The sequence below is a fragment of the Diadema antillarum genome, unplaced genomic scaffold (genome assembly GCF_040938485.1).
Source record: "Diadema antillarum isolate AM-2024a unplaced genomic scaffold, OU_Dant_1.0 scf00000180, whole genome shotgun sequence".
In the NCBI taxonomy this organism is placed as follows: Eukaryota; Metazoa; Echinodermata; class Echinoidea; order Diadematoida; family Diadematidae; genus Diadema; species Diadema antillarum.
The window spans coordinates 1,855,326-1,877,787 of NW_027271069.1; the positions used below are offsets into that span (position 1 = coordinate 1,855,326).

General features: G+C 40.3%; 1 protein-coding gene across 1 annotated transcript in view; it reads right to left on the reverse strand.

Annotated features, from left to right (window-relative positions):
* Positions 1 to 20,923, reverse strand: part of LOC139723013 (phosphatidate phosphatase LPIN2-like) — a 49,951-nt gene extending 29,028 nt beyond the window's left edge. Inside the window, exons 1-2 of the mRNA XM_071634290.1 lie at positions 20,485 to 20,923; positions 1,159 to 1,409 (exon numbers count right to left, since the gene is read on the reverse strand). Of these exons, the coding sequence (XP_071490391.1) occupies positions 1,159 to 1,338 (180 nt within the window). The 5' untranslated portion in view covers positions 1,339 to 1,409; positions 20,485 to 20,923. The remainder of the gene's footprint in view (positions 1 to 1,158; positions 1,410 to 20,484) is intronic.
* Positions 20,924 to 22,462: the final 1,539 nt, after the last annotated feature.

Below are 22,462 nucleotides of genomic sequence, written 5' to 3' on the forward strand. Positions count from 1 at the left end.
CATACATGCCAAGTTTCATCAGGATACCTCAACAGCTTTTGATAGTTACCTTGTCCACAAAATTCATTACGGACGGACGGAAAGACGGACGGAAGGACGGACGGACGGACGGACGGACGGAAGGACGGACGGACGGACGGACAACCCGAAAACATAATGCCTCCGGCACCACTTCGTGGCGGAGGCATAAAAATGTACAATTAGTCAAAAGTGAAGTCACAGATATATCTATGTGAATGATGTAATACAGTCTAAAATGGCAATGATTAGTATGTATTAACCTGTTCCTTAAGGGAATCTGGCATACACTGTACCAGGTTGCCGTGGCGTCAACTTAATATGGAAACCAGGTATACCAGGTTCCCAAAATGTAGACTGGAGTGCCTACATTTGTGGCCTAAATTCATGTTGATTTTCGCTACGCTACCACGAAAATGCCTTCAATAGAAAGATTAGAGTTTCTTCAATCAACATCTGCTTCCATACTCCTTCGGTATGAAAACTGTGTGTATCGCAGTATTATTTGCCTTCTCTCCAATGTAGTGTGCATTTGTTTTGCTGTAAAACTTGTATGAAGATGTACAGAGCGATCAAGGTTGAGCTTTGTAGATATTTGATTTTGTTGACCCCATTCAGGAGCATCTTTTGTGTGTAACAAAAGAGTCTGTGAACCCATCAGCGCACGCTCTATTCATACCTTGCACCCAATCGACATTTCCATTGTTTGATGGCACATGTAGTTGACCATGGAAAGGGGGCACCATGTACCGCTTGACTGCTTTCGCACAGGTGGATTACCAACCTGTCCATTCGCTGTGGGCTAAAAGAATCTTGTTTGGGGACATTGAAAGCGCTCGGAGAATTGCGGGAGGAACGGCTTAAAAAACCTATTACAAAGTTGCATGCATACATGCATACTATCTATACACTACATCATGACATAATATTCAAACCTCTCTCAAAACTTGGGAATATCATACCACCCTTTTAATCTGCCTCCAAAATGACATATCTCTGGAGAGCAAAGGAATCTGTAAACCCCTTAACCTGTTGAGGACGAGTCCCGAGTATACTCGGGCAGGCGTCTATGGGAAATGCGTGTTGTAGCAAAATGAGTCCGTCCTCAACGGGTTAAAGACCCTTGACCCTGCTCCTCACCACTTTCTCCCTGCTCCGCAGAACCCCCATCTTGCCGAAGCGGACGTGGAAAGGCGAACACACGAGGGAGCCATCCGGCTGTTTCACCACGATGACGTCGATAGCACCGGTCAGCGTTGCCGGGTTGATCTCGCTGTAGAAGGTCTTGACGCTGGAGAAGAAGCGACCCACGTAATTCATGGTGATGGTGTAAGTGGTGGTGAGATCTCACCCTTTAAATCTAGCAACTCATCCTCTTGGAGCTAGATAACCTAAAATGGAAAAGCAGAGAAACAAAGAGGACATTAAAACAATTATTTCACACCTCTTTCAATTCAAAGGAACAGATGTTAAACATTAATGGTGAAAATGTTTGTTTTCAGTGAATTTGGTTTTCTCATGTCCTGTAGTTCACCTAAAAAAATACAATGTAATGCTCAACAGTAATGTTCTAAAATTGATGACATGATACAATTTATTTCAAATGCCTGTTGTCCATAATTCCATTAAAATTTGTAATGAAGACAATATGTCAATGTCCCATTCGTACCAATCACTGACATTAAAACATCCGTTAACATTACCACACAAACAAACAGCACACAACATTTGGAGCTTTATGTGTAGTTCCATGATCCTATAATCCTTCTGCACTGCTAGTGTCCAAGTACTTGGCAATAATACAGACATTGATAGGGACAGTGATTTTCCGCGATCGCGGAAAACGGACGGAAAACGCGGAAACGGCCTTTTGAAACGGAAAAAATATTCCACACGGAAAATCACTTTTTAACAAAATAAAACACATGAAAGTAAAAATAGATCCAACAGAAGCTGTGAATTAATCATTATTACATGTCCACGATATTCACAGACTGCGGAAACTGAGTTTCTAAGCCAAGTTGTGTTAGTTGCAAGTTCTAGCGATGTCTAACGGCGTTAGATCTAGCGATGTCACGATTTCAATAACTGTTGAACACTTACTCAGTTTGATCCAACACCAACAATCATAACCATAGAAGAAAGTCCATTTATATTCCAAAACACAACATAATGTGTGATGATAAAGCCAGTATTTTGGCAGTAAAAGTAGCGGCAACAGAAGAAACTGTCTGTTTTCTGCTCGCGGTAAGCTGTCAGCAGGTGAGTGGAGTGGTGACTTGCTATGCCTGCCTGCTATGTCGTGTGTAGAGCACAGCGCACAATGCATGATTCAGGAGAGAAGAGTGATCGAAGTCCAAGTTCACGCAGAAAAAAGAAAAATCCCACGATGCCAAGGTGCCATGCCAGACTGGCATGGGTGGGGTGGAGAGAGAGAGACCAATCAACAGAAGAAACCGCGCGTACTGGCGCATTCTTGGAGGTCATGAACTGTCTGGGGTGTTGGAGATGAACAGGGAAAGGGGCTGTTCCCAGGCCCTCTCTCCAGTCAAGAAATTGACACGCGCGCGCAAATTCTTCGGCCAACCAGCCAGCTGTCGGAATGTGCTTTGAAGTTTATGGCAGCCTGGCCTGGCTGGCATGAATGGGTGTTGAGTTTCAATCTGGCCTGGCTGGCATGAATGGGTGTTGAGTTTCAATCAATATCTACTGTTGTTTTATTTTTGTATTTGAACATGTCGTTTCACCTGACAGAAACACGGAAATCGGGAAGGTGTAGGGTAGGGGAGAGGTTTTTGTTGTGTTGCAATGTGTGTGTGTTTTCCTCGTTTTTTTTTTTTTTTTTTTTTTTCGGGGGGGAGGGGGGGGGGGGGGGGACCGAGGCCAGAATGGGGAAAGATCAGAGTGAAATGAGTGCTAGTTTCTTGTCTGGATAATTGACTGAAGAAAGATAAATTGATTGTTCCTTTAGTGCTGAAATTTTTCATCTGTTTAGACCTTCTGAAGGAATATAAAGACTTGACTAGACAGTAGTACACTGTAAGTCACTTGACTAGCAAGTCAAGAAAGAGGACATTCATAATGATAGTTGTTGATACTGCAGGCCAGGCTTTGATAGTGATACACAAATATGTATGGAGGTGTATCCTATTACCGAACGATTTTTGTTTTATTGCTCCAAACGGGCAACATTATGCAATAATTCAGCCAAAAATATCCTTATAGATAATTGAAATGCTGATGACTTTAGCTGTAACGAAAATACTTGAAAAATAAGCCAACTTCTAGAAAAAATCCGTATTTCAAATAACCCTTCCACAAAAGTTGTCTCTTTTTACCGACGCAAATCGTATTGTATTACCGAACGTGCGCCCTCTGTATGGGGAAAATAGTACATTGCATTTTCGGTCAATGTTTATTAACGCAGGACAACGAACATCGAAATTTTAGCAATTATTACGTAAATTTGAGGTAAATTACAGTTTTGTTTTGTTTTTTGCTGCAGTTTAGCAATTTTCGGCACTGGCTTCCCCTGTGAGATAACAGCGCGTAGTGCAATGAATGCCTATTCGAGTTGTTGTACGCGCTCCATTGACAAAGTACGCGTTCGGTAATAGGATACCGTTCGGTAATAGGATACCTGACTATACTGTCCCACGGCATGATTAACTGGATTACAATGTATTGACTGAAGAAAGATTCAGGTAGATTGATCGTTCTTTTAGTGCTGAAGTTTTTATCAACACTGCTTATTAAACTGATTATCATTTTTTCTGTTTGCAGCTTCTAATCAAAGGAATAAAAACACTTGACTAGCATAAAGTCACTAGCTGAGACTCAGAGACTTATTTTACTTTGTATATTTTTTTTTCTCATTTGTAGACAGCAGTGTAAACAGTCGTGTAAACAGCAGTGTAAACAGCCCTCTTTATCATCGCCATAATTAACCTTGCAGATTTACACATTATGCAATACTCTTCGAACATTATCACTGTGGCAACCTATTTGTTAAACCGCCATTTGGCAACCTAAAAAACTCTATAGGTTGCCCGGCTGGCAACCAAGGAAAAAAGTTAAGTGACAGCCCTGTGCATGTTTTGACAGTCGAAATAAATAAATTGTCATACTGATGTTTCATTTCATTTGTCTTCATGGGTGTGTGGTATGTACAGAGGTTGGAAATCATCAGGTATACACTATGCATAACATGTATGAATGTATACACGATTACACAGGTACACAAACTTCAAATAGCAATCATTTAATTTTTGTTCATTTTTGCATGCAAATACATGTAAACGGAATTTGCATTTTTTGTATGTACAATTCATATGGGAAAACGGAATTTCCGTTTTTTCACCATGTTGAAACGGAATTCATGATTTTCTGAAACGGAAAAGGCAATTTTTTGAAACGGAAAATCACTGCCCCTACATTGACATACAAGTGTATGAAGCTGTGGCTATAAAAGGAGAGCTCAATGTTTCATTTTGCGGTCTAAAGTGACAGCAGAGATGGGTATAGACAGCTGACGAGTCAACTGTGAATGAACCCTACACCAGATTTCTCTCTCTCCCTCGCCCCCTCTCTCTTGCTGCTGTCAATAAACATTGGCATGAAGCCAGCGGCGAATGCGTAGTGCATACCATTGGCATAGTCACACCATAGGAGCCCTGTTGGGGCTCCATGGTCGCACTAATAGCCCTACCCACTCGGAGCTCTACGGTCACACGAACAGCCCTACCCACTCCACTCCCACTGCCCTTAATCTGGGTCACTGCTATGGACATCGAATATTACAATTGTACATTGTAAGGTGCATTTATTGACTCACTTCTGGCCGCAGCATTAACCCGTTGAGGACGGTTTGATTTTGCTACAACACGTATTCCCATAAACGATTGCCCGAGTATATATTCGGGACTTGTCCTAAACGGGTTAAGGTTTCTAAACAACTTTCCGGGAGTTGGAGGCAGTTGATGAACGCAAAGCTGTTTTGATTTACTAGTATGGGATAAGAAACGCATTTCTGAAACACCATAAAAAGTGTGATTGCAAGTTTCTTCGCGTTTGCATCAGAAACGTGTTTCTGTAGAGTTGATAAATGCAAAGTCATTTTGAAATAGCTCGGACATGCCCATGCAACCATTGGCAACTATCTGCACTGCGAGTCAAACTGCGCAATGGGAACTGTGCAGAGACAAGACCTCCCTCTCAACTCACGATAGCTAGACAAATGCAACAACTCCAGAAACGCGATCAAAAAGGCGTTTGCAAAAGCGTTTTGATAGTAGGTATTGAAACACGTTTTAAACATGGGAAAATTGACAAATGCAGCCTATGATGCATGTACTACTTTACTGGTACGTCTATGCCATTTACATGTACACTTTCCCCACCCTTGAACAGTTTGCAGCACTCCCACACTCCTGAATGCCAACAGTATCAACTTGAACGTCACAGTTCAGGCCTTTCTTAATCACTTGCATCATTGCAGGTGACATGTTGCCTGTTTGGGAATGTCATGTCGAGAGGCTACACAGAAAGCCCCCCTTTGAACTCAGCTCGTAAAGGACACACCAAAGCCAAGAGACAACTCACTGTCACAGATAATCAGGGTACACAACTTTAATAGGCTTCTGTAGACACAACATGAATTTCAGAGTAGGGCCATTTTTAGAGTGAGTTAAAGTCTTAATAAATAAATAAATGTGTAAGTGTTCACATTTGTGTTTAATGGTAGGAAATAACCAGAATGCTGTTCATTTTGAGAGTACACATGTATCAGGAACCTTGCAAATTTCTCACAACTACCACGTAGGCCTACAATGTACATGTGAACATTGCTGTTGCAGTCCTGGTATGTACACATGTATATTGCTCTCTTTAAAATGCAATTTTATGTATTTCTATGGTGTACAATAATCTATACACATTAAAAACATCTCTTTTTGCATTTCTTCTTTATTTTATAGAGGGTATACCCTCTAACATCTAACCTCTAATATTTCTTTTTACTCCTTTCAGCATACATGTATCTCTCATGGCATATCCACTATCATCAGCCATGAGTCAGTCCTTGGTAAAGACAAATATAAAGGACTATGTAAATACTGTACTAATGCGATTTTATCACCTTTGATTGTGGAGACCACTATGTACATCTAGATCATTTTGCAATATCCAAGACAGTTTAAAGGGGAAGGCTAGTAACTGATCAGTGGGAATCAGTGGAAATGCTTGGAGATGATTGTTCCAATCCTTATGGGATTCATTCAAGAGTTCATTGTATATCTATTGTTGTGTGAAAATGATTTGCTTCAGAACGGTCTCATATTCAAGTAATGTGCAGATTAATGCTCCGTCACTGACCAGGGACGCTAACCTGGAAGCATTAAACTGCACATTACTTGAATATGAGACCATTCTGAAGCAAATCATTTTCACACAACAATAGATATACAATGAACTCTTGAATGAATCCCATAAGGATTGGAACAATCATCTCCCAGCATTTCCACTGATTCCCACTGATCAATTACTAGCCTTCCCCTTTAAATATAAAAATGGATCACTGCCCCAACACCTGCATAGGATGCACACACAATCATGTTCCAGGCCTCGAATTAACCGACGGCCACCGACGGCCATGGCTGTCGGTGCCCCTCTCGTTGGCCGCAATGCCTTTTTTTCCTTGATCAAAGTTACGGCCAAAAAAAATGTGCCCTTTTTCTTGTGGCCGTGGTGCCCTTTTAGAATAAAAGTTATTATTTATGACGCATAATATGCCCTTTCTCAAAGTCTACACTTTAAATAAGCTTGAACAACTTTCCTGATCTCAAATATCATACCTTCAGTTCACTCGCGTCCCAATATATCTGATTCAAACTCAAAGTATCTTTCCGAGATACGAGACGACATGTACGTACATGTACGCCCGACCAGCTTTTACCGTCCCGACTGCCTCCGCAGCGCAGCGGCCATAGAGTTACTAGCTTAGGCAGCGGCGAGCCGGAGCAAGTGGTCGCAAGCCATGCTAAAAAATGCCGGCCTGTCGGACGGCTGCGAGCATTACCATCTCTCTCGCTCTGCATTCATGCCCGCATGCTCAAAGCAAAATGGCGCCGGAAGTGCTCCAAAGCGAGCGTGGCGTATGCGTTGAGAACGTACTGTATTACAGAACCTACATCGTATTGGGTATGGTCTACTGCCTAACGTCGTCTGCTGCGGAGAGATCTTATGCGTGCGTGCGCTGCTGGAGTGTAGCAGCACGGCCGATAGCATACAGCTCTATGGGGCATTCACATCACGTATTTACATCCAACATGCCCTTGTAATGTGGCTTTGGTGCCCCTCTGACTGACCTATTAAAGTGCCCTTTAATGGCTGGCCTCTTGGGAAAAGTGCCCTTTTCTAAATGGCCTTGCCCCTCCAAATTCCTATTTCAAGGCCTGATGTTCATTCAGACGTTCTGTTGAAATAAATATTACAAATGCAATTTTGAAAAGGGCAACAAATGTGTTTCACTACTAGATATCATGCAAATACTGCCACTCTACATTTTACCACTAGTTACTTACAACATATATGCAATACACACAGTAGGCCTACAGGACTTAACATAATTCCACAGATTAATTGACACAGATGTTGCGGTAAAAAAAGTAAGACAAATTGGCAAAGATTTGAGCAGACAGTTTGGTCTGAAAGTAAAAGGAAGACTGGATTTGACTGTTGTTTCTCTACTAAAGGGTGACATGAAATCATAATCTTAGTGAAATGAGATGTTTCTTGGGTTCTATCAAAGACACTCTCGACACGTAACATCTTTTCTTTTCTTTTCTTTTTAGAATAGGGAAAGGGGGGAGGGACAATATCATCTCTCAATTGAAACATCATTTTCATTTAAATACATGCTACAGTTGGCAAGGCTCTCACAAAAATGAAGCATCCTGCAGTTTGATTCCGATTCTCACATTTCAAATAGGGCCTAGTTCACAAGTTTGAATCTTTACAAGTGGATGGATATATTGCAAGAACTGCCACATCCGTCAATAAAGTCAGTTCAACTGCAATGTGCCCCCTTTGAACTCTGCCAAATCCATGGCCTTGCAGTCTGTGGTGACAAGGTTTTGAAGATGATGGTTACGACCCTTGCTACCGACTAATCATAAGGGAGACAAGTGATACTTACACAGAATACGGTCGGGGCAGAGTCAGAATATACCAGGTAGTCACACAGACAGTGGCAGTCAGGTTGCTACTCCACCAACTTGTACCCACATATATGTTGTATGAAAGCAATCTTTGCAATCTCGGACTACCGCGAGTCGTATGTACAATGTAGGTGACACAGTTTCAATTGCTACCTTGTAGTAGTCATGTGATAGTTAAATATCAGATCAGCATACATACATACTGATAACATGTATGTGTCCAACCGTTAGATCAGTACCAATATCCTTTTCAGCGTCTCAAGCGCGTCTCTGCCTAACGCACGGCCTAACCTACTATTTACATGTGACATGCACCATCAACCGAGCTGTAAAGTTCACCAAAACACTACGCTCTGCTGCTACATATGCATGACTATGGCCACTCTGTATGGTGGTGCGACTCTGGCTTCATCAGCTGATCATCATTTATGCAGGCCAATAGTAGTCTTTGTTAACAGACTATAGTATGAGTAGACATAGTCATAATCCTTTTTTTTTTTTTTGACTTGTAAGCTGAGGAGATTTCTACATTTAGAATTGTTTTTAATTCCCTTCAATGCTTTAGACCATATCAGCAAAATAATATTACTGTAGTACAGCTGCATTGACTTCCCAGATTCCCCACAACAATTTTGCATGTAGAAACAGGTGGATTAGCATTTCCAAATAAGAGTCTTGGAGGTTAGACTACTATTGTGACTGCCCCAAAGCAGTTCACTTATTAGCCATGCTAACATCATGTGACAGAATGGATTGATTCATTTGGCATGCAGGGGTGGCAGCAGTCTTTATAATTGTTTGGTAGTGTCAAACATACAACTGGAATGCAAGAAAATGTGAATTAGTGCTAGTGGGCTGCAACAAAATTTTGAAATATCCTGTGTAACATACAATAAATGCCATTCAAAAGAGTTGCCATATTGGCATATCATACAATTATGTTGTAATCTGAATCAATTTGAGTTCAGTTCTAAATGTAATTGTTTGCAATTGGATACCCACAAGAAATGTACTGTTTTATTATTATCGGTCAGTATGTACAAGATGTAACTTGTAGACAAAGACTTAAAATCAGTGATACACTACCTGTAGCTTCTTTGAAATTTGAAGGCAACTCAAATATGAAAAATTGAATTGATATCAGATCTTTACACCTTTTAGGAACTATTGACCCCCCCCCCCATATATACATGTAGGTAGGCCTATATAATATACAAAGTTTTTTGTTTGTTTGTTTTTTTTTTTAATCATAACCATCATAACAGGTGTAGCATTCAACACTTTATTTCAGTTACTAGCTAAATAAATTTCAATCACTCATGTCAATTCAGCATGGGCTATAAATGCAAACTACTGTACACTGCATGTCAAACATTTCAGTCGTTTACTGCAGATCTATATATGTTTTGATGGATTTTGCAAGTCACTGATATTTGTAATACATGCACTGTAATTGCATCAAAATATTGGCTCAAGTTTCACAAATGCAAGGTAATTTGTCTCTAAAGTGGGAAATTATTCACTGCTAGTTTAAAAGGGATGCATCACAAGACAAAAGCATGTTGCAGCAAGTGGTACTTAATACCTGTGATAATGAAACCTACATTCGGCCAACGACGGTTTAAAAGGGTAAATATTTCAATAGCGGTTAAATGTACACTCCTATATAATCTCCTTGTGAGTTGCTATCAGCAAAAGATCATGCGATCATGATTTGTTCGCTGGAAATCAGCAGCAAAGTTCAAAATCGTACCCAAACAAACATATTGTTGGCTGCTTGCCCACTTTGATGAATTTGCATTCCTCCCCTACCCCCCTCCCCCCCCCCCACACACACACATTGTTTGGTGGTAAGTCTATCGCAATCAAATGATCAATACAAATGTGTCATGAAACCCACAAGCGTTAGCATGCATGAGTAGTATTTGGTTGGATAAAAACAAGGAATGCAGGCATGTTTTAGGATTCCTGTTTCAAATGCCGTCACAGACTTTCATCAATGGCTGTACCAGTCCTCATAATTAGTCTATCACGCAGAGCTACCAAGTCTCACGCATTTAGGGTCTGTCTCACGATATCAGGCATGGCACCCATTTTTCTCACGCATCTGGTGAAGTCTGCAATTTGGGCCAAAAATAAGGAGCATACACCTGTAGCTCAAAGGATTAAAGTGATAGTTGCAATTGAAGGTATATTTCCCTTTTGCCTTTCAAAATTAGTAAAAAATAGTCACTTAAGTATGCACCCGATCGCATCATTAAGAGCTAATAATTTAAACAAGAGACCCGCGGGTCACGCGCTCACCTGAGTATCGCAATTTCACCTTCCATGCATTCTTGCACACTCTTACCTGAGAACATTGGAAACTTTAGGTCTGCATATGGATCCCTCCCCCCCCCCCCCCCTCAACTCGGGAGGGGGGGCAGGCAGTCCTGGATCTGAATCTGCAATTAACAAACTTGGAACTAAAGTCATCAATGTACAAACTCATGGTATTAACTTTGCTTTATCATTTCTGGTTCTAGAGCAGAAGATTTTACATATTCCTTAATGTGGGGGGGGGGGGGTGGGCCCCCTAGTCCCCCCCCCCCCCCCCCCCCCCCCAAAGAGGGACATGGTGCCCATTTGAAGGAATTGAGATTCTATCCCCCTAGGGATGCTACCTGCTAAGTTTGGTCAAAATTCATCTTGAGGTTTTCAAGAAGAAGATGAACATGTACAATTCAGGCTCCATTACAACTGTATTGTAGGACTTCTCCCCAGCCCTCTCCTGGGTCCTAAGGGGGGGGGGGGGGGGGGGGGGGGCACTCCTGATTCCGCCAACCCCATGAACAAACTTGAAACTACAGTCATCAATGTACTAACTCATAGTATCATCTAAGCCCTATCACTTCTGGTTCTAGAGAAGATTTTTAAAGGTTCCTTAATTTTAGGGGGTTTGGCCCCCTAGGGACCCCCCAGGTGGGCAATGGAGCCCATTTGAACAAACTGAGATCCTATCCCCCTAGGGATGCTACCTACCAAGTTTGGTGAAAATCAGACATGGCGATCTCAAAGTGAAGATGAAAATGTACAATTTAGGCCACATTAGGACCCCTCCCCACCCCCTCCCCTGGGTCCCAAGGGGGGGCACCCCTGATTCCCCCATGAACAAACTTGAAACTACAGTCACAATGTACTTAATCAGAGTATCATCTAAGCCCTATCACTTCTGGTCTAGAGAAGATTTTTAAAGGTTCCTTAAGTTTAGGGGGTTTGGCCCCCTAGGGACCCCCCAGGTGGGCAATGGTGCCCATTTGAACAAATTGAGATCCTATCCCCCTAGGGATGCTACCTACCAAGTTTGGTGAAAATCAGACATGGCGATCTCAAAGTGAAGATGAAAATGTACAATTTAGGCCCCATTAGGACCCCTCCCCACCCCCCTCCCCTGGGTCCCAAGGGGGGCACCCCTGATTCCCCCATGAACAAACTTGAAACTACAGTCATCAATGTACTTACTCAACGTATCAATTAAGTCCTATCACTTCTGGTTCTAGAGAAGAAGATTTTTAAAGATTCCTTAATTTTAGGGTGTTTGGGCCCCCCTGGGGCCCCCCAGGTGGGCCATGGTGCCCATTTGAACAAATTGAGATCCTATCCCCCTAGGGATGCTACCTGCCAAGTTTGGTGAAAATCGGTCATGGGGTTCTCAAGAAGAAGATGAAAATGTAAAAAGTTTACGCACGACGGACGACGCACGACGCACGACGGACGACGGACGACGCACGACGCACGACGCACGCCGGACGCCGGACGAAGAGCGATCGCTATAGCTCACTTGAGCCTTCGGCTCAGGTGAGCTAAAAAGCTCCCTACCATGAGAGGGGGACACCTTCCTCGTTCGCGTGCGCATGCACGCGAACGCCAAGACGCCGAGTCATAAAAATCTCACTCATAAAAGTTTTTTGAACTTGGCATCTCTCATCACGTGTAAAAAGAAATCAAATCAGTCCCTCTTTACTCAATTCCAAATGTTTGTAAAACCGTAGACTACGAGGAGCAGAAATAAACAAAGTATTTGATATTTACATGTATACATGCTAGTGAAAATGTATCCTGTTATGTCATTTGTGATTTAATATACATTTCATTCATGGGGATCCCCATCCCCAAGAGTTTTACAAATTTGTGATAAGCTTGAATTCATAGACAGTTGCAAGTGTAGGCCTACATACTTGCAAAATTGAAACATTACTACTACACAAATAAACACAGAGTTCCTTCTCTCCCTGAATTTGAAGGACGACTGTAGTGTGTTCTGCAACAAAATTATGGTTTTGTGGGGGGAAAAAAAAAAATCATCCCTAAAATGTCAATCATTATATGCCTTAGCATTTACTGAGAATTCAACCATGCTCTTTGTTTGTACAGCAATAGTTCCCTGTGCCCTTTTGGATCTTGCTTTTGTTTTTAAAATACCCTACAATATTCACCAGACATCAATGAGTAAAGTCTTATACAAGGATGTCAACTGACTCAGTCAGTGTTGGCAGTTGGCCAAGACAGTCTTCCCAAAATAACTTTAAAAAATTTCCACTACATCCCAGAAAGAACTTCTGTTCTTGTTCTCAAGTCTACACGTTTGTGATTTAACCCGTTGAAGACGGGCTGATTTGGCTACGATACGCAATTTCCCATAGACGCCTGTCCGAGTATACTCGGGACTAGTCTTCAACAGGTCCAAGCAAGAGCTATCCTGTATAGTATGGGAATATAGAATTGCAAAGTTCCTGTTTTTTTATGGAGGTGGACTATCTCTAGACAAACAGTATATTACGGGAGAAGCCAAAAACTGTAGTTTCACTACCCTAAGAAATCAATTCTTGATACCAGTATAAAAAACAAATCCACGGGATTAGTAACTTGGCATGAAATTACACGGCCCTATAAAGAGTAGGTCACCATGCAAAGATCAATTTTCCATGCAAACACTTTCACTAAATGAAACAGGATGGACAATTGTTAGAAACTGATGCTTACATATATTGCAAAGCATCAACAACAACAAGACTATACATGTTATATCAATGGGTGCTTTCACAGTGTTTGTGAATTTAACGAATGTTATGAAACTTGGAATATGTTCAAATCCGGTGTAAAAGCAATGATTAAATCTGTGGAAATCTTACTTTCTCAGAGGTGTACTTTCCAAGAAGCACTGAGTTGGCATACTAATTAACAGAGAAAAGAATTATCTCTGCAAGAGTATAAAATGTAGACTGTAGACTTCAGGAAACATCTTCTGATTGACCTCTCAAGATAGTATTAACATTCATTAACCTCACATTGACACACACTTACCTTTTTTTTTCCTTGTTCACACTTTGCACAAAACAGGTGCAAAGATCACACTCAGGAAAGTCCATGTTATGTGCTGTGTATAAACTGAACTTCACGTCCTTTCTGTATATTAGATACATTAGTGTACTCCACATATCATAGAGAGGGATTATAACACCATATTTTAAAGTGCAGTGAGTACAATGTAAAACTTGATTCAAATTTTAACCGATCATGAACACCACTGCTTGTAAATGCAAGGAGTCCAGTTAGGCCTACAACGCATATTTTCATGACAAGGACTACAGGCAGTAACCGTTATTGGATTACTTCATACTTGCCTACACTGCATTCCGACCTCGAATTTCCATTCACAGCACTGTGACCACTGTCACATGACTTGCTCACTGAGAATGAAAAATCAATAGAATGTTGGCGGAGCTCCACACAGCTACTAGTCAAACAATGATCGCATATTACCACCGTATGTGGTAATTGTGTAGCCCTCTTTTATCCACTGGCATGCGTACTGTTGTGTCTGAGTCGAAACTCAAGGTTTCTTCTACTACTGGTCATGTACAATATTTGTATGTAAACAGGACTACATGCACAGCAAAAGACCGGTATAACAGCTATGGAAAAGCTTCTCATTAGTCAATGGAATGAACCATGGATTGAGAAACTCAAAAGTAAACAACTGGCCAAAGGTGATGATATGATCAATAAGATGCCGTATTGAATGATGGTCAGTAAAATTGTGGAATGAGGGAAAACCCTTTGAAAACATGGGAAGAGGATTTAAAAATATTAATCAAATTGATTTGCTTTTGGGAGTCCCCAAAATACATTGTACTAAGTATTTTGCAGTACAGTACGAAGTGCATCGTGGAATAACCACTATCCTGCTTGATGTTTCATCAGCACATGAACGTTTGATGAGATCTAAACATTAAAGGGTGTGTACAGTTCTGGTCGAGGCGAAGATTTAGCGTTTAAAGTTTTGTGAGATATTCAGAAACCCCTCTATGAGATGTCACAGAGCATGCGGTTCTAAGGGGTATCAAAAGTTTATTAGACGAAAATCGGTTTTGAAATGGCTGAGATATCCAAAAACAAGGTGAAACAAAGAGATACTAATAAAGTTGGGGCATGTCGCCTTTTATTATTAGCACTTTTTTGGATATCTCAGCCATTTGAAAACCAATTTTCATCAAATAAACGTTGAATCCTTCTTAAAACATGCTCTTTCATATTTCATATTGAGGCTTTTCATTATCTCACTTAGGAATGTTCAAAACATGAATCCCTACCTCAACCAGTACTGTACAGTCCCTTTAATAGCTATTTGAAACCTATAGGTTTACCAATTCACAGTCCCAAACAAACCTGGCTTTTGAAGTGTATAAGACCCACAATTTAATACAAGAAGTTTCAAATGATTAACAGGCAGAATTAATATGACGTACGCGTGTAGGGCCTACAGTTCTGCATTTAGTACAGGACTCCAAGATCGCGAATCGAACCATTTGCGAAAACGTCTGGAATTCCCGATTCTCAAAAATTTAGACTCGCGAAATATATGGCGTATCATACAGCGTTTTATACTTTACAAGGTATATATCTATTATACCTTTAGTTTACGATACTTTTGCCTTTAAAGATACATATTAAAATAGGCCAACCTGCTGGCTCGAACAATGTACTATACAAAAGCAGCAAGCTATCAAATGCTTTCCTACATTTCCTGTGATAAAGATCAAGTGGGAAATTCACAGGTTATCCACATTATGTAACAGCCTGCTCACTGTAACCCCTCAATGACCCATCTAGGTACCCAGGTATTCTAATCAATAGTCACAATAAAGGATGGTCTCAGTCCAATAAGCGTATCTCTTTATCTATGGAATCAAGTAGACAATACATATCACTGTACTGTTATATGCACCCTATACAGTACATAATATCAGGGCACTGCACAAGTTAGTAAACGTGAGCACACACTAATAATACAAGATGTACAATTGTATTACACGTATGTATTCTGGTGTAGTCCTATTAATATGTGTACGATTTTAGATTGATCGCTAAATATGTATTCACATTTTTCTTTGCACAGAGATATTGTGGCTACCTTTCAAACCACCCCATGTAATAAATTTGTGTAAAATTTCTTGAAGATCAGCAAAGGAATATTGACTGCCCTTGTTATGAAATCAAATCCAAAAAAAAAAAATCAACAGTGTGAGTGAATACACTGTACTTCTTGTAACTCATAAATCTCTGCAGTCCTACATGATACTTGTATTTTTGGCGTATTGGTATCATTTCTCATAATTCAATCTTTTTTCCCCACTCAAATCCCTTTCTGGTGTGGTCATACAACCTGATTTTGAATTGATACACAAGTTTCCTCCACAGGTGTTTCTAATGGGGGCATAATTGGCTTATGGGTAGCATTGATCTTTCTATCGCAGTAATACCGTACTGGTTGATTTGAAAGTTTCCAGACAATTGATGGCTTATACTCGATCACAGATCTTATTTTGTGTATTATATAGGGCCTAAGCTTCCAGAAATACTTTTAACTGTCCATTACCATCAAAAACATGAACATCCTACTAAAACCTGAACAGAAAAAAAGAGAACTTTCATGAATGATGTCAGGTGTGAAATAAATGGAGATGATGGTGTCAGTCTGAAATTCATTAAAATTGGTGCCTACAATTGTAGCACAAGGAATATCACACTCTACATTCTGTTTTCCTTTTGTGTGTGTGTGTTTTTTTAGACAGACAAAAAAGACATAATCTGAACATTACAAAATTGTAAACAAATGTTTACAAGATGTAGGCCTACTACATGTATTGATTACTGTACTCATGGATATGTACAGCTCCATGCCGTATTTAACCTACAGTGTATAGTGATGACCAACCAGCATCTACACACAGCACAATCCCCTTGCTTCTCCCAGATTATTTCCACAGGCTTTTACACATGTATACAACACAAGACCTGACAGTAGACTGTGTGTGAAACCCTGCTAAATTCCATGACAATGCAGGTATTCAACTGATAGTAGATCCCCCCCCCCCCCCCCCCCTTGACGTACAAAGCTATTATCATTGTAATCCTGTTTGTTGTGATGGGTGTGTTCATGAAGCTCTTCTCTGGAGTAGTGGTGGGCCCACCAATGCACAGCCAATCAGATGGCGGGAAACAGGCACTGCCCACCATGTGTGACCTCTCACACAGAATGCCATTAGGAATCACTGGACTTTGGGTATGGCGCTACTATGCACCATTATGCAGGCTGCACGTGAGTAGAAAACGTGCCTTTGATGCAGTTGCATATGATGTACTGGCACTGAGCCACATCAATAAAAGCAAAGGTTCTCCATTCCTGCTCGGCAGAATTTTGTGTAAATACTGCGACGCTCCATGACGAAAACATGGGTCCATTGTGAACTACTGAGTATCAACATTTATTAACAGTTGACAAGATCTGCACGAACTTATTGTAGACACAGTTCAAAGTGTGATTCCACAATGCAAAAAGTGCACTTTTTGTTTGAACAGATATACTGTAAAACGAGAAATTTTCGCGTGCACTTTAATTTCACGAATTTCGCGAGCGCCAAGATTCGCGAAATTAAAATGCACGCTAAAGTTCTTGTTTACACTATATGCATCGAACGCCAGTGGCACTTCGCGAAAATTTCATGCCACGAAAAAGGCCGTCGGCTCCAATTCGCGAAAATTTCATGCCGCGAATATATCATGTTTTACAGTATGTACAGTTGTAGTTAGGTAGATATTGTACTGTAATACACAAGTGTATCATTTGGCAGATTACAATAACAAAACATCATCATAGCAATTTCCTGCTTCACTAGTAAGTGCATAAATGTACAATAGTTGTACTTTATTGACAGATTTTCCGGCAAAGAAAACATTGCCAGTGGTTGAATGTGCAATTAAAACCATAATGACCAAATAATAATTTAAGAAATCATTATCTTGATGAGAAAAATTACAATATTTCCCATCCGTAGTACTATTTTCAATGTGCTTGTTGTTTACTTACGTATTTTTTAATAGTCAGATCACAACATTTGCAAGGATGAAAGGATACTGTGTACACATGTACATGCAAGTATACTTCGATGACGGTATTACTTCTTTTCAGTCTTAATTCTGGAAATATTACAATTATTTTTGGAGGAGCCTCTGCATGAATAAGCTCTGACTTTTTTTAATTAGGTTATTTAAGTGCAGTAGTTTTATTTTCACATTGTAATGTACACATGAGCCAGTGCCACCCAAAATTTAAACTAGCCAGTAGTGACACTGTGAGTGATAACTACATAATTGGATAGTCCTATTAATCATGGCATACAGTAGGTAGGCCCAATATGTTTCTTTCTTAACTCGTTGACGACAAGTCCCGAGTATACTCAGGCAAGCGTCTATGAGAAATTGATGTTGTAGCAAAATCAGTTCATCCTCAATGAGATAAAGTTTATAGTCCTTCCAAATTTGACTGCAAGCAGTCATGTGATGTGGGTTAATAAATCAATTCTTGAACTTTGCACATCTCAAGAAAATGAGTGACTGAGTAATTTTTCACACTCGGCCGGGTATGATAATTTCCGCATGTTTTTAATTCCGCGGAATCAAGATATTTAAACTACAGAAACATACAGTGAGCAAAAATATTCATATGCTTTTATTTTTGCACTAGTTTCTGGTTGCACAAAATGCGGGAAAATTTCAACATGAAGAAAATTTCCAAAGTACTGAAATGAGATATTGAGACCAAGATACTATTTACTAATCCCTATGAAATTCGAAGTCAATTACTCTTTTTTTCCATTCCTCACTTGGTCAGTTTCATGCTATCGGATTATCCAAACCATATGATACGAATGATTCTGCAACTACTAGAACTTTTTGAACAAAACATCACATACAACGTAGCCCTCTCTGAATCTACACTGTAATCTACAAAGAAACTCATTCTTTCATCCTGTCAAATAAAAATCATCATATTTACGGAATGCTAAAAGTGGATCAGTAACCAGACTACCGGTAAACCAACCCTTAAATCACAAGATCATTCAGACCAAAGGATTGTAAATCATCATTCACTTTTACCCAAGAACAATCCCAATCTAGTGAACACACTGCCAGCAGAAACAAAATTTGTGACTAATCTCAATACTGTTACTTCTAACACTAAAATAAATTGGATTTTTAAAGGGTGTGTACAGTTCTGGTTGAGACTTGAGGTGAGGATTTAGCTTTTAAGTTCTGCAACTATGTAACATGCATGAGGGACTGCATGTCTATAGCCCAACAGTGCCAGCGGCCGTTGGTGCAGTACAAATGAAACTAAACAAGACAAGAGTAAAAGAATACAAGTAAATCAACAAGTTGATTGTGGTCGCTTTTGAAAGGAAGAACTGGGGGCTGCAATTTAGTGATAAAACCCATTTGTGGTTCCCTGTCGACCAAGATCGTTTTTCACACTGTGAAATTGTATTTAACTTAAACTGTCTGTCCCCATTTTTAGTTATCACAGAATTATTGGTTTCTGGTTTCTTGACACTCACCACATCAGGCCGTTACAGACAGTAGTTTGCAGTGAAACTAAAATTTACATTGTGTAGGACTTACCTGCTGCTGTCTGTAGCAGGGATGGTTGTAGTACTTACAATTGGTCGTGATGAGGATTTAGCTTTTAACTTTTTGCAAGACATTTGCAGTATGTAGAACAACTTTATGAAATGTCGAAGAACGTGTACAACAATTCTAAGAGGAATTCAACGTTTATTTCATGAAAAATCAGTTTTGAAATGGCTGAAATATCCAAGAACAAAGTGATCCTAAAAAAGATGGGTTCCACCATTTATTATAGTTTTATCATGATCACTTAATTTTTAATATCTCAGGATCCGCCATTTCGAAACTAATTTTCACCAAATAAACTGGTTAGTGTAGGCCTAATGTTAGAATATACTGTAGAGTAGACACTATTTGATAGCGTTACAATATTTTCATATTTCATAAGACTCCCTAAGAGCTGTCTCATATATTTCAAATGTTAGTAAAAAGTCATAATAAAAAAACATTGGGGAACCTGCTGAGCCCCATCATCTCAACCGAAACTAGATCTACCAGCCGCTTTTTAGCTTCTTGGATCCTTTGCATTCTTGATTGTAATTTGTATATCGTCTTTACTGACATGATTAACGTTTTAATGGATCTAGTACCACCACTCGCACCAGTACCCCACTGACTCCAGGGTTTTTGTTAGGATCTACTGTCTGATACAAGTTCTGTACAACTCTTCCTTTTCGGTTGAGATCCTCCTTCATCCTGAATACTCCCACTGGAGTTTAAACTGGAGGTGCCATAGGGTGGATGTTGAATGATTTCATTGAGTAACATCTCTTTAAAAGTGATTTTAGCTGGATCAGTTTGTGTGATTACAGAATTCAGAAGGGGGAGTTCATTCCATGCTTTCATTGTGCGGGAAAGAACGAATTCCTGTGGACTTCCACTACAACAATCCAGTCTGGAGTCACTGTATGGAGGATGGTATCAATTGGTACTTCAAACTGGTGAGAATGTCGGCGTCTGCTTCTACGAGTTCTAACGTGCTAATGACAATGTGAGTTGTGGTTTTGAACATCTAGAATTCTAGCGTGTGATAAATAATCAATATCAAAATCAAACCTATACTAGTAAATTGCATCTTGTGAAAGCAAGTCAGACGATGTGCAGAACAAAATAATCAAGGGTCGCAAAAACGCAACACCAGGCATGATGTCTAACTGTTACGTATCAAATGAGATGATACATAACTTGTACCCATACCTAACGTTATAGGCATTCATTAAAAAACACTGGAACTGGAACTTACCCGTTTCCGTTTAATATCGTCAGTTGTCGGCCAGATAAACGCGATGCAGACAGGTCTCTTTCTGCTCTAGCGATGGCGATAGAAGGAGTTCTTCTTCATACAGCGAAGCGCGGGCAGGTCTTGCGTTCATTCACGTGAAGCCGGCCGGCTAGCTCGATATATGGCTTCTCTCCTGATAATCTTGCGATGGGGCCGGAAAGCCGCGGACACCACCCTACCCTCGCCCTCGGCCGTCAACAATGTACAGTTTGGTATTAAGAAATCAGGAAATTACTACGACCGACGAGATGAGTGTAGGATTCTAGAAATCTGTCGCCAACTAATACTAACACCGCTGTCACGTCCGCTGTCAACTTTCTACCACTGAATATTTACCAGCTTTGTTTATACTTGCTTTCTGTAGAATTCAGCAGCATAGGGATAGCACTGGCACGCAGTTGTAAACGAACTCATACTCATGTACTGTCCTCTTGAATCGACACTTGCTAGCTGTAGTGCTATGCTAGTGTTACAATCGATCGGAGCTAGCTAGCTCCAGAGGGCGGCCGCGGGCTTTACTTTTCGCAGAGGAGAGCTGTTCGCCTAGTCTGCTGTCTAGTACTGTATGTTGTACCGTCGACCGAACGGTCTGACCACGGAGCTCTCTGTAACTCTATGGTCTGACCATGGAGCTACTAACCCACATGATCTGCCCAGGGAGGTCCACCTCCCTGGTCTGACTTCGCAAGTTACTGGTACTATGTACTAGTAATTCAAGGCCAGCGCGCGAACAAGAAAGAGTACATGGTTACAATCCTCATAATACCCGTACAATTGTACCAACCTTGCCCATGTTGTTAGGTGATCCGAGTATCCTCTCGGATCACCTTCTGTATCTGTACGGATTCTTTGTTTTTCTTCTTCTTTATTTCTCCTCAAAAGTTGTGCAGAGGTTAGCTCAGAAAGTCCGCTGCCTGTCAATTTCAAAATTATATCATGTATGCATCATGTCCCAAAGACGGCAAATCTAATGTATCATTGTGATCAGTCGACCGTGACGTCACTATGACGTCATTATATGAAAACACATTCTCAATCATATCTCATTAATAAAATAGAATTTTTCAATGAAATTTACGTCACATATATTTAAAGTTATGCGCATTCTACTCATGTTCTCAAAATTCATATTTTCTCTTAAAACGTGCGCGTACGCGCGCGTTGAAATATTTGTATGCTCCAATCGAGCTCAAAATTTTTTTGCACACGTTTCAGACCATTTGGAGCATTTTTTGAAAAATTGAAAAAATCGGACGGACGCGTACGCGCGCGCGCATATACGCACGCACAGCTCATATGCAATTGAAATTTCCAGTTTTTTCACTTTGATCGCATGTCTGAAATGTCAAGGAATATTTATACCACGTTTCAAGTCAATCCGACTCAATATGACGTCATACGGGGCCGTCAAAGTTGAAATTCCGCGCGCGCGTCAATGGCGATATACAGTGTAACTATGCCAAAAAACTGCCAATTTTAAATCCGATTTTACTCGTCAGGATGGACGGTGACCCCCCATTTTCTTTACATATATTGAAAGCTGATGAGTTGTACATGTCATTTCATGGGTAGGCAATGCTGACAAAATGATTAAAAGATATCAAATTTCTTAATAAAGTAAAAAAAGTAAATTTTCAAAATGACGTCATCAAATTACAAGTTTACTCGAGCGTATCTCACTTATCCTCTGCCAATTTTCTCCCATATTTCAGTATGTTGTAGCTTATGAAATGTTCTTTCATTAATGTGAAAACAACATTTTGATTGGATGACGTCATCGCCTCGTAAAAATGGATTGAATGTATCCTTGTAGAATTTGACCAGTTTACGTGTTATCTCTATGGGAGAGCAGTTTTTCTGGCAGTGAAAATTGACATGACTCTCTTTTTCGAGCACTAGCTCACTTATGCTTCGGTGAATTTTTCCCAGATTTTAGTAT